Source organism: Amyelois transitella, chromosome 24, assembly GCF_032362555.1.
Source record: "Amyelois transitella isolate CPQ chromosome 24, ilAmyTran1.1, whole genome shotgun sequence".
NCBI lineage: Eukaryota > Metazoa > Arthropoda > Insecta > Lepidoptera > Pyralidae > Amyelois > Amyelois transitella.
In genome coordinates, this window is record NC_083527.1 from 7,124,994 (window position 1) to 7,137,505 (window position 12,512).

The following is a 12,512-nucleotide window of genomic DNA, read 5'->3' on the forward strand; positions in this document are numbered from 1 at the left end:
CTGCAAAGGTTGCGGAGATCAGACGGGAATCGTTTCGTGTAAAAACACCCAATCCAGACTCTCCAAAGCCCCGGGCTACAATCCAGAAAAAAAGAATGAGCGATCGTCAATTATACTCCAAGGATACGAATGAATGAAGATTGCCTAATACAGAAACCTTAACATTCAAATTTACAAGTTTATGTAAATAAGCATTTCAAGTGTTCATATTATCAAGAGGCAAAATTCAACCTTGTTTATACAAGACAGGTGTTTGCAATTAGTGAAAAATGATAATTTTCAAATAATTTATGTCACAAAGACAATCTTTACGGAAAATTTCGCGCCATTCTTATTCTTCTGAGTAAAAATACCCAATACAATCGTGATAAATAGAAAGAACAAATAAAAAATTGTTTAATCAACAAATAATTGATTAAATATCTGTTCAGTGATAAAATTATAAATTAGTAACCTTTTTTTTTCAAATATTTTTTGTTTTAAAAGTGTAGTGCATCCTCTTATATTTAAACAGATTTTTCACGCCGAGATTATGAATCACACTAGAGGAAATATTGAGAGAGTGTTCAGGTTTTGGAATGAAACTCATCAGGTACGTCAAAAGTCAGGGAAATCTTACAAGAGATTTCAATATATTAATACCAGCTGTTGCCCTCGACTTAGTACGCGTAGAGACTATCTTTTTCGAGCGAAGCCGTTTCCTTAATTGACTTTTACGATTTGCGCGGGATGAGAAATAGCTGGCACACACTGTGTTTTTATTTTCACTTCCAAAATCGCATAGATCTAGATTAATGTGCTTATTCCCTTAGTCGCATATTACGATATCCATGGTAAATCGATGGAATAATCCCATTCTTAATTGCCGGTAACGCATGCTATTAACAATTATGTGATACAAACATACATACAAACATAAAACCACGCTTTTTTCCGGAGGGGTAGACAGAGACCACATCTTTTCACCCGCCTAACTCTCATCATGCAAGCTCGTCGGTTTCGGGTACTCTCGACCTGACCCTTATTTGACGCCAATTATGTGATCAACATAAATATAATGTATGCTTCTTCATCAGCACCCGACCATGGATTTCGCCAGTACCCTCGCGTTCCTCGCCCTGGTCTTCTCCGCCAGCGGCCTGGATATTCCTCGGAGTATCCCGAAGACGAACAGTAGCGAGCTGCTGAGTAAGATAAATCAAGGAATACAACATGACTTGTCCGAAGTCAAGCAGCCCGTGGTGAAGACCATTGCTAAGGCGGTGTTCGCCCCGTGTAAGTGAATTTATAACATATAATCACGTCTATATCCCTTCCGGGGTGAACAGAGCCAACAGTCAATAAAAGACTGAAAGGCCAAGGTTCAGCTGTGTGGCTTTATGATAGAGTTGAGATTCAAATAGTGGCAGGTTGCCAGCCCATCACCTAAAATAAGAATCCCAAGTTTAAATCCCTTAGTCGCCCCTTACGACATCCACGGGAAATGAGATGGAGTGGTTCTATAAATAACATTTCAAACAAGCAGAGAAAATAGAGCGAATTTATAATACGGCTGCATGTAATGTAAAAATATATACTTAATTAATAGTAAATACTCACTAGAAATACTGCAAAATACTGGCTATTACTACAGGGAAATACTGACTAGAACTACTAGTAAATACTCAGTAGTAAATACACACTAGTAAATACACACAAATAAATACTCACTAGTAAATACTTTCTAGTACTAAATACTGACTTTTATTACTAATACCCGACTTGTAGTAAATACTTTCTTACCGTGTCTTATTCCAGGCGAAGAAGTGAAGAAACTCCTGGGAGTTCAATACGACCAACTCGACGGCAAGAAGGAACCTGATGTCAACTCCCTGACCCTCAAATACAGATCACGGTAATCTTTATCCACACTAATAATAAAGAGGAAAGATTTGTATTTTTGTATGTTTGTGTGGAATAAACTCAAAAACTACTGGTCCGATTTTGATAAAATTTGGCACAGATATAGAATAGATCTTCAAAAGTGACATACGCATAAATTTGTTTTGAAATAAATTTATTTTTATTTCAAAATATAAAACACAAAAATATGTCCACCCGTGCAAAGCCGGGGCGGGTCGCTAGTAATTAAATATATACATAAATATGCCGTGTGGATCCCGACACAAATAGAAAAAAGGTCGTCGTCGTACGTCCTGGCAAAGGGTCAGGTCAAAAGTACCCGAAACCGCCGAGCTTGCATGAAGAGAGTTATGAATGTGGATGAAGCGAAGGAAGTATGCAGAGATCGTGGCAAGTGGAAAGAGGTAGTCTCTGCCTATCTCTCCGGGAAAGAGGCGTGATTTTATGTATGTATGTATGAATATAAATATATGTGCCGTGTGGTTCCCGGCACCAATACAAAAAAGAATAGGACCACTCCATCTCTTACCCATGGATGTCGTTAAAGGCGACTAAGGGATAGGCTTTAAACTTGGGATTCCTCTTTTAGGCGATGGGCTAGCAACCTGTCACTTTTTGAATCTCAATTCTATCACAGAGCCATACAGCTGAACGTGGCCTTTCAGTATTTTCAAGACTGTTGGCTCTGTGTACCCCGCAAGGCATATAGACGTTACTATATGTAAGTATTTGTTATAAAATATAGTATCGTTGAGTTAGTATCTCGTAACACAAGATTCGAACTTACTTCATGGCTAACTCAATCTGTGTAATTTGCATACATACATACATATGGTCACGTCTATATCCCTTGCGGGGTAGACAGAGCCAACAGTCTGGAAAAGACTGAATGGCCACGTTCAGCTATTTGGCTTAATGATAGAATTGACATTCGAATAGTGACAGGTTGCTAGCCTATCGCCTAAAAAAGAATCAAAAGTTTGTGAGCCTATCCCTTAGTCGCCTTTTACGAGATCCATGGGAAAGAGATGGAGTGGTCCTATTCTTTTTTGTATTGGTGCCGGGAACCGCACGGCACCTGTGCACTGTGTTATTTGTCCCGTATATATTTATGTAGGTAATATCATTTATTCCAGCGATGTGAACGTAAGTTACAACATCAACTCAGCGGCCAGGATCATAGCGGAGGAGACACGTACCCACACGCCTGATGAGATCCTGTATATCTTCATACATGGGTTCACGGACAACCCAGGCCAGTCAAGTTTCGGGAATATCAGCGAGGCTTTGCATGAAAAAGGTAAATTCAAATTCAAAATCCTTATTGCATACTAGCTGTTGCCCGCGACTTCGTACGCGTAAATTTCGAGTTGAATCTTGATCATACAGACAGACAGACATAAAATGTAAAAAAAAAATATTAAATGTACAGACAAAATATTTTTACCGTTTTATTATATATATGTAGTATTTTGATTTTCAATTTTTTTAAAATTAAATACTCAAACAACACAAAAAAAAAATTAAAAAAAACATGCGCCAACCACTGGACCCTCGAGGCCGTTGCGGTAGTGTCGAAATTAAAGTAGACTACACACATACATATGGTCACGTCTATATCCCACGCGGGGTAGACAGAGCCAACAGTCTTGAAGACTAAATGGCCACGTTCAGCTATTTGACTTAATGATAGAATTGAGATTCAAATAGTGACAGTTTGCTAGCCCATCGCCTAAAAGAAGAATCCCAAGTTTATTAGCCTATCCCTTAGTCGCCTTTTACGACATGAATTACAGTTACTGCTTAGAAATAGGTACAATATGAACCCTGTTGGGCATCGCGATTATAAAATAATATGGAACGGCGGGCAGGTTTATGTCGGCTATTGTGTTGAATACATACATACATACATAAAATCACGCCTCTTTCCCGGAGGAGTAGGCAGAGACTACCTCTTTCCACTTGCCACGATCTCTGCATACTTCCTTCTCTTCATCCACATCCATAATTCTCTTCATGCAAGCATTGTGTTGAATATAACAAGAAAAAAGAAATGTCGTATTATATTTGGTGATAATATTAATAAGTACCTTTTAAAATAAATATAATTTAGTGGAAAGAGGTAGTCTCTGCCTACCCCTCCGGGAAAGAGGCGTGATTTTATGTATGTATGTATAATTTATAACATGTATTTAATTGATAAAATGATATTATATGATGATGTACAATTCTTCCGTCTAACGTTAGCAGTAGAAATATGTTTATTTACAAGAATTTGTGCCGTGTGATTTCCGGCTCCAATAGAAAATAGAATAGGACCACTCCAACTTTTCCCCCATGGATGTCGTAAAAGGCGACTAAGAGATAGGCTTATAAACTAGAGATTTTTCTTTTAGGCGATGGGCTAGCATTCTGTCACTATTTGAATCTCATAAGCCAAACATCTGAACGTGGCCAATCAGTTGCAAGACTGTTGGCTCTGGGTTGTCTACCCCGCAAGGGATATAGACGTGATTATATGTATGTATGTATGTCTGCCGCAAGTGCCTTGGACTTTTGATTTACCGGTCAGTCAGTAAGTGGTAAAATTATATTATGAAAGTTTGATAAGTTACAATTCTTAAACTACTGTTTCAAATCGAATTAAATTTGTAATATACCGTTGCTAATGCCCGCTTGGTAACTGAAAATTCAGGCTTTTTTTACATAACAAACATAACATACAATCATGTCCATATCCCTTGCGGGCTAGACAAACCCAAAAGTCATCAAAAGAATCTTTCTTAGCCTTCAGCTGTTTAGCTTAATGATAAAATTAAGATTCAAAGCGCAGGTGCACATCGCCTAAAAGAGGAATCCTAATTATATATGACTATACCCTAGTCGCCTTTTACGACAGCAATGGGAAAGAGATGGAGTGGTCCTATTCTTTTCTTTACCCGACTCGGTAGAGGCATTGGCCTCAAGATTGAGTACATTTCATATGTTACATGTTATTTTTTTTTTAATTGATTTTTTTTTCTTTTATTTTTTTTTTCGCCGTAATTCCCACAGGAGCGAAGCCCCGGGCCGCAGCTAGTCTAGTTCATAGTTGATCAGAGCCTACAACTATAGAAATCAATTTCTATGGCTGCACCATAAATTTTGCTCAACCGATGATTTGACAGCGTGTTACGGCTATAAAATAATACGGAATTATTTAATTACTATTTTTAACTTATTATGTTATGTTATGCTTAGTTAAGATAGTAGTTATATATATATATATAAGTATCAATCGTCTGATAACTGAATGCCGTGTGGTTCCCGGCACCAATACAAAAAAGAATAGGACCACTCCATCTCTTTCCCATTGATGTCGTAAAAGGCGACTAAAACTTATAAACATGTGATTCTTTTAGGCGATGGGCTGTCTAACTAATCGAATCTCAATTCTACCATCACGCCAAACAGCCGAACCTGGCCTACCAGTATTTTCAAGACTATTGGCTCTGTTTACCCCGCAAGGGATAAAGACGTGATAATATGTATATGCAGTTCAGAAAAAATATATATTGTACTTTGTAAACGCCAACTTATATTGAATTTGATGATTGTTTACTTACTTACAATAAAACAGGCTTTTTGCGCAATCAAGTCATTATACTTACCATACATTAGTTTCTGTAATAACGTGTAATCTAGTTTGAAGGTTAAGGTTTTTCCCCATTGTTATCTGTTAAATCTGTCTTGTCTAGGAAAACGGTCATTGTATTGACGGCCTCTGTGGCGCAGCGGTAGTGCGTTTGTCTGTGACACCTGGGGTCCCAGGTTCGAATCCAAAATCGAATCCTAAAAGGCGGCTAAGCGATATGTTTGCATACTTGGGATTCTTTTTTAGGCGATGGGCTAGCAACCTGTCACTATTTGAATCTCAATTCTATCTTAAAGCCAAATAGCTGAACGTGGCCTATCAGTCTTTACAAGACTGTTGGCTCTGTCTACCCCGCAAGGGATATAGACGTGATTATATGTATGTATGTATGTTTGCATGCATATTCAGTAGGTCTGAGAATCGGCTAACATCTATTTTTCATACCCCTAAGTGTTAAGGGTTGTCCACCCTTAACATTTTTTTTAACTAGAAATTATTTATATGGCAAAACAACGTTTGCCGGGACAGCTAGTTTATATTATATACTAGCGGACCCGACAAACATCATACTGTCAAAAAAATTTGTAATATGACAGTTTTTTGTTCCTATCTATTAGACCTACATTGCTTAGACAACAGTGAACTTTATACATTAGCAATAAAGTTCAAATTGACTGTACGTATTAGTTAGAAAAAGTTTGTATGGGAAATAGAAAAATGCGGTTTTGAGGATTTTCCCGGCAATTATTCGAATTTTTCTCACCTTTTAAACCTTCCCTAGACCTCCACGAATAATTCAAGACCAAGATGAGATAAATCCGTTCAGCCGTTCTCGAGTTTTAGCGAGACTAACGAACAGCAATTCATTTTTATATATATAGATTTATATTGGTTCCAGGTATCACCAACGTGCTAGCCCTGGACGCAGGCTTCCTCCTGGAACACTGGTACCTTCGGTCCACCAGCTATGTGCGCTTCGTGGGGGAGAAGTTGGGCGCTGTTCTCACCGCTCTGGTTAAGAGTAAGTTTATTACCACACTAGCTGTGCCCGCGACTTCGTGAGAGAATAATTACTTTGGGCATCATTGAAGCCGTCAAATTGAAGGTATATCTTCCGCCAGGCTGGTGTGATGACTGGGGAACCGCGCGACAGACGATTTTGAGTCGGAGGTTGTATATTTGTGGTCCAATCTGTGAAATCTTTCGACGGCCTCTGTGGCGCAGCGGTAGTACGCTTGTATGTGACACCGGCGGTCCAGAATTCGAATCCCATGATGAGAAAAAACTTTTTCCTGATTGGCCTGGGTATTGGATGTTTATCTATATAAGTATTCATTATAAAATATAGCATCGTTGATTAATGTAATATGTATTCTTTATAAAATATGGTATCGTTGAGTTAATATCTCGTAACACAAGTCTCGAACTTACTTCGAGGCTAACTCGATCTGTGTAATTTGTCCCGTATATATTTATTACATTATTATTTATTTGTAATCGCGATTTAGACTCTTGGCTGGTATTGGCTGAGCGCGTCTATTTCTTCGCAATGATTGACAGATGATGTTAGTGATGTCACCACAAATAGGCTTCAAAATTATTTATGCCATGTGGTTCCCGGCACTAATAAAAAAAAGAATAGGACCACGCAACTTTCTGCAAATTCCCACGGGAACAAAAGCCAAGCGTGAGGAATAATAAACAGATCGATTCATCATACTTATTTATCATCAATTAAAAAAAAATTCAATATTCAAAATTTTTATTCATTATTATAGGATACCCCATATCGCTTAATAATTGTCAAAACGTTTGGTATCACAACATTGGTTGACGTCAAATAAATTACTTAAAACCAAATTCACTGCCACTTCCAAGGCGTCAGCGCAGAAGAAGCGGTAACAAACTGCACTGCAGCATTTTCTTCAACAACGTCAACTTCACAAATATAATTTACATTCCAGAGGGAATCAGTCCAAAATCCATCCACATAATAGGACACAGCCTGGGCTCCCACATGGCCAGCTTCGCCGGGAAGACGTTCCAGGGGGCGACGGGGGAGCGCGTGGGGCGCATCACCGGCTTGGACCCGGCGGGACCCTGCTTCACACAAGCTGAACCTGAGCTGAGACTTCAGGTACATACATTTCTCCACAATATAATTATGTAACAGAAGTCATACTATTGTTTTACATGTAAAGGTATTGTTATTGTGGAGGAAAATAAAGGATTGTATTATATTATTAACATACATACATATGGTCACGTCTATATCCCTTGCGGGGTAGACAGAGTCAACAGTCTTGAAAAGACTGAATGGCCACGTTCAGCTGTTTGGCTTAATGATAGAATTGGGATTCAAATAGTGACAGGTTGCTAGCCCATCGCCTAAAAAAGAATCTCAGTTTGTAAGCCTAACCCTTAGTTGCCTTTTACGATATCCATGGGAAAGAGATGGAGTGGTCCTATTCTTTTTTGTATTGGTGCCGGGAACCACTCGGCACAGCAAACTTAGAATTGGAATATAAATGTGGACGAGAGAACGAATTGTTCAAATTCAAATTCAAAATTTTTATTCATTACTATAGGATACTTCATATCGCTTAATAATTGTCGAAACGTATGGTTTAACAACATTGGTTGACGTCAAATAAATTACTTAAAACTAAGTTTACTGCCGCTTCCAAGGCGTTAGTGCAGAAGAAGCGGTAACAAACTGCACTGCAGCATTTTCTTCTTGTTATAATTCATTGAAAAAAAAATAATTAAATTATTATTTCTAATTAATATCTGTTTGCATTTTTATTCATGACTTTCTTCTCACGTCATAAAATAATTATAAAATAATGTAACATAATAACGTTTCATTCATTTGCTAATTTTGCAGGCATCGGACGCAGACTTCGTGGATGTAATTCACACGAACGCAGGAGTTTTGGGAATCGACGAACCCGTTGGTGAGTAAATTTATAAGTTTTTTTTACTAAGTCGTAAAAGGCGACTAATGGATAAGCTTATAAACTTGGGATTCCTCTTTTAGGCGATGGGCTAGCAACCTGTCACTATTTGAATCTCAATTCTATCACTAAGCCAAACAGTTCAGCGCGGCCTATCAGTCTTTTCAAGACTGGTGGCTCTTTCTATCCCGCTAGGGATATAGACGTGATCATATGTATGTATGTCTTTTACTAAAACAGTGCTTCGTAATTTATAGAAAAAGTGATTTTAACATATTAAAATCAAATTAACCCATATAAATCACGTCTATATACAATGAGGACGTCCTGGTAAGGGGTCAGGTCAAAAGTACCCGAAACCGCCGAGCTTGCATGAAGAGAGTTATGAATGTGGATGAAGCGAAGGAAGTGTGCAGAGATCGTGGCAAGTGGAAAGAGGTTGTCTTTGCCTACCCCTCCGGTTAAGAAGCGTGATTTTATGTATGTATGTATATACAATGCGGGTAAGACAGGGCCGATTATGTAGACAATGTGTATTCGTCCACGATTTAGATGTAGGATATTTGTAAATTGACGTTTTTAAAGCACCAAAGACTAAACACAAGGCACCAATATAAAAAAAATGAGACCACTTCATCTGTTTCCCATGCATATCGTTAAAGGCGACTTGAGGAATTGAGATTCAAATAGTGACAGGTTGCTAGCCCATCGGCTAAAAGAGGAATCTCAAGTATAAAAGCCTCTCCCTTAGTCGCCTTTTACGACATCCATAGGGAAGGGATGGAGTGGTCCTATTCTTCTTTGTGCCGGTGCCGGGAACCACACGGCACCAGTAAAACTAAGAATAGAGAGTATTATGGCTAGAGAGTATTATGATATATATTTATCAAACTAGCTGTAGCCCGCGACGTCGTCTGCGTAAATTTCGAATTTTTCCGCGCAAACTTATTTGCAGGCATCTCATGCCTTGAGTTCATTAAAATGACGATCACTTTTTTTTTAGTACATCTATCCATTTCAGTCAAAAATACTAAATGTACAGACAAAATATTTTTACTGTTTTATTATATGTATAGATTAATTAACAGGTCACGTGGACTACTATCCCAACGGCGGCTCGGAGCAGCCGAACTGCAAGCTGTCTTCCAGCTGCAGCCACAGCCGGGCCTGGCTCATGTACTCGGAGTCGGTCCTCAACGAGCAGGCGTTCCCAGCTGTCGGCTGCGGAGGCTGGAAGGAGTTCACTGAGGGGAAGTGCGGGGGGGATGTTAGGTAAGGTCTACATACAAACATGCATACATACAAATATGTTTGTAAGTAAGTAAATGCTTTAGTGTTCACTAAAGGAGTACATTACAAATAAAAACAGTGCAGTACAAAGGCGGGCTTATCCCTAAGTGGGATCTCTTCCGGCCAACCTGACAATAAGAGGATCATAAACAAAATTGAGGCAAGGGTGTTTGTACGTACCTACATACATACATATATACGTCCGTACGTACATACATACATACATAAATATATCATACATACATACATAAAATCACGCCTCTTTCCCGGAGTGGTAGGCAGAGACTACATCTTTCCACTTGCCACGATCTCTGCATACTTCCTTCGCTTCATCCACATTCATAACTCTCTTCATGCAAGCTCGGCGGTTTCGAGTACTCTTGACCTGACCCTTTGCCAGGACGTCCTTAAGGTCTACAGCCATTTTAATATCTGTTTTTATTACAATAAATAAATAATGTACGCATGCATACATATGGTCACGTCTGTATCCCTTGTGGGGAAGACAGAGCCAGCAGTCTTGAAAAGTATGATAGGCCATGTTCAGCTGTTAGGCTTAATGATAGAATTGAGATTCAAATAGTGACAGGTTGCTAGCCCATCGCCTAAAAGAAGTATCCCAAGTTTATAAGCCTATCCCTTAGTCGCCTTTTACGACATCCATGGGAAAGAGTTGGAGTGGTATTCTTTAATTGTATTGGAGCCGGGAACAACACGGCATTTCCTATTTATTTTTTATTTCCATTCTTTCTAGTTTATTAATTCCTGTATTTTTGGTTTAATTCAGCTATATGGGCTTCGCATCAGACCCTAAGGTCCGAGGCAAATATTATCTGCAGACAAGCGGTGACTCTCCATACGGCCTCGGAGAAAAAGGCTTGAAATATGAAGATCCAAGTTTCACTAGAAATATAGCCAAAGCGCTATTTTAATAAGCTTTAAAGTTTAGGCTTAGAATTATAGATAGATATATATTTGATTTGACAAAGAAAATTTTGCTCAAAAGTTAGTCATTTGACTCGGGTATTATTATGACAAAATCTAATTTACATTCGTGTCATAGATATAGCAATATAATAAGACAATAGAAATACCATATTATACTTGAAAATGTGATGTGAAATTGTTATATGAATCTCAAAATTGAGTAAATTGATTAACAAACTGCACTGCAGAATTATCTTCAACAACGTCAACTTCACAACTATCCAAACTTAGAATAAAATACAATAACCCACCAATCAACGACATGTTAATCTGACTCACCCAAACCAGGATCCATGGTCAAAGGCATACTCCTCTCCAGAGTAGTGAGGATACAACTAGGTCTGTAGTCTATATATAACCTGTATAGTTCATATATGCGCATATGACCATGGCTATAGCCAATTTCATCGCTCCTTATAGTTGCAGCGTGATGTTGAAAGCTTTCCACGATAAATGGTCTATTCAACGCAAAAAGAATTTTTCAATTCGAACCAGTAGTTCCTGAGATAAGCGCGTTCATACACACAAACAAACTTTTCTGCTTTATAATATTAGTATAGATTAGTAGACATACTAATTTATACATAAAAGTACCCACTTAGTATCATAAAAGAAGAAGATAAAAGAAGGTGTTACGACCATTAGTTGTGACATTCACCAATACTTATCACTTCTATAATCTTATTTTATTCTGAACTCTACGAACCAACGTTTATTACTATGTCTTATATGCAACAATGTTTGTTATAAGTAGATGTGTGCAAATGTAGTTATTTATAAATTAAATTAAATAAGAAACATCTCGCCATTGTATCAACATATTTAAGTTAATGCAATTCTTTGGAATTACATACATACACACATAAAATCACGCCTCTTTCCTGGAGGGGTAGGCAGAGACTACATTCAAGCAACCTTTATGTTAATATTGACCATACGAGCTAATGGTCCCCTTTTTTATATGTTTTGTGGAAAATAATTAAAAATAGTCCATTGAAACTTTATGAGATAAGTACTACAAAAATCATAGGAAAAATTTATGTTCATAAAAATTAATTTTAAATTTATTGTGTCTGTTTGTGTGTGCGTTTAACATTAAGTTTATTGTATGTTTTTTTTTATTATATCATTTAACTGCTCTCCTTATATATATGCTGTGTAATAATATATTTATTTCAAACTTTGCTAAGCCTGTACAGAAGGTAAACTTTGTGCTATAAGCTTTAAGACGTAATTAATAAACTAATTTATGTAAATGGTCTAATTTTTATAATTTATTCTTCATCAGTATTAGGTACCTACACTGATGAAGAATAAATTATAAAAATTATACATTATTTATAAAACAGGTTGTTTTTTACTTATTACTTATGTTATTATGTGAGAAGATATCGAATAAATATTTTCTTTAAAACGAGCATTTTATATAAAGTTACACTTTTCAAGTCCCTAACCCTCGCGGGGTCGACAGACGCATCTTTCTCAGTGAGGTAGGCAGAGACTATTCTGCTACGATCTAACTAAATACAATACTAAATATAACTCACCACATACAAGTCAGAAGGAAGAGTAGGTACATTTGAAGTCTTAACCTGGCCTTTCCTAGGACATCCCCGTTTCTAATGAAAATAGATAATAGATAAATAGACGCCATTTTGGTCCAACTTATAAGACACAGACTGCAAACCCTTTTGTTTTATCTATTTCGACAAACCAGTTCTTGATAAACAGTAGGTACAAGC

General features: G+C 37.6%; 1 protein-coding gene across 1 annotated transcript; it reads left to right on the plus strand.

The window, feature by feature from the left end:
- The first annotated feature begins 302 nt into the window (after nt 1–302).
- On the plus strand, nt 303–12,076 carry LOC106143464 (pancreatic lipase-related protein 2). Its single transcript, XM_060951236.1, has 9 exons — nt 303–592; nt 1,077–1,275; nt 1,798–1,894; nt 3,039–3,202; nt 6,435–6,557; nt 7,501–7,673; nt 8,424–8,493; nt 9,582–9,765; nt 10,571–12,076. The coding sequence occupies exons 1-9, from the start codon at nt 533–535 to the stop codon at nt 10,713–10,715; spliced, it is 1,215 nt and encodes a 404-aa protein (XP_060807219.1). The 5' UTR covers nt 303–532; the 3' UTR covers nt 10,716–12,076.
- The last annotated feature ends 436 nt before the right edge of the window (nt 12,077–12,512 follow it).

Excerpts from the sequence above, each read along its gene's own strand:
- LOC106143464 (XM_060951236.1), top strand. The coding sequence starts at position 533 with ATGAATCACACTAGAGGAAATATTGAGAGAGTGTTCAGGTTTTGGAAT. Across the intron at positions 593-1,076 it reads TTTGGAATGAAACTCATCAG|CACCCGACCATGGATTTCGC; the intron begins GTACGTCAAAAG and ends CTTCTTCATCAG. Across the intron at positions 6,558-7,500 it reads TCTCACCGCTCTGGTTAAGA|AGGGAATCAGTCCAAAATCC; the intron begins GTAAGTTTATTA and ends TTTACATTCCAG.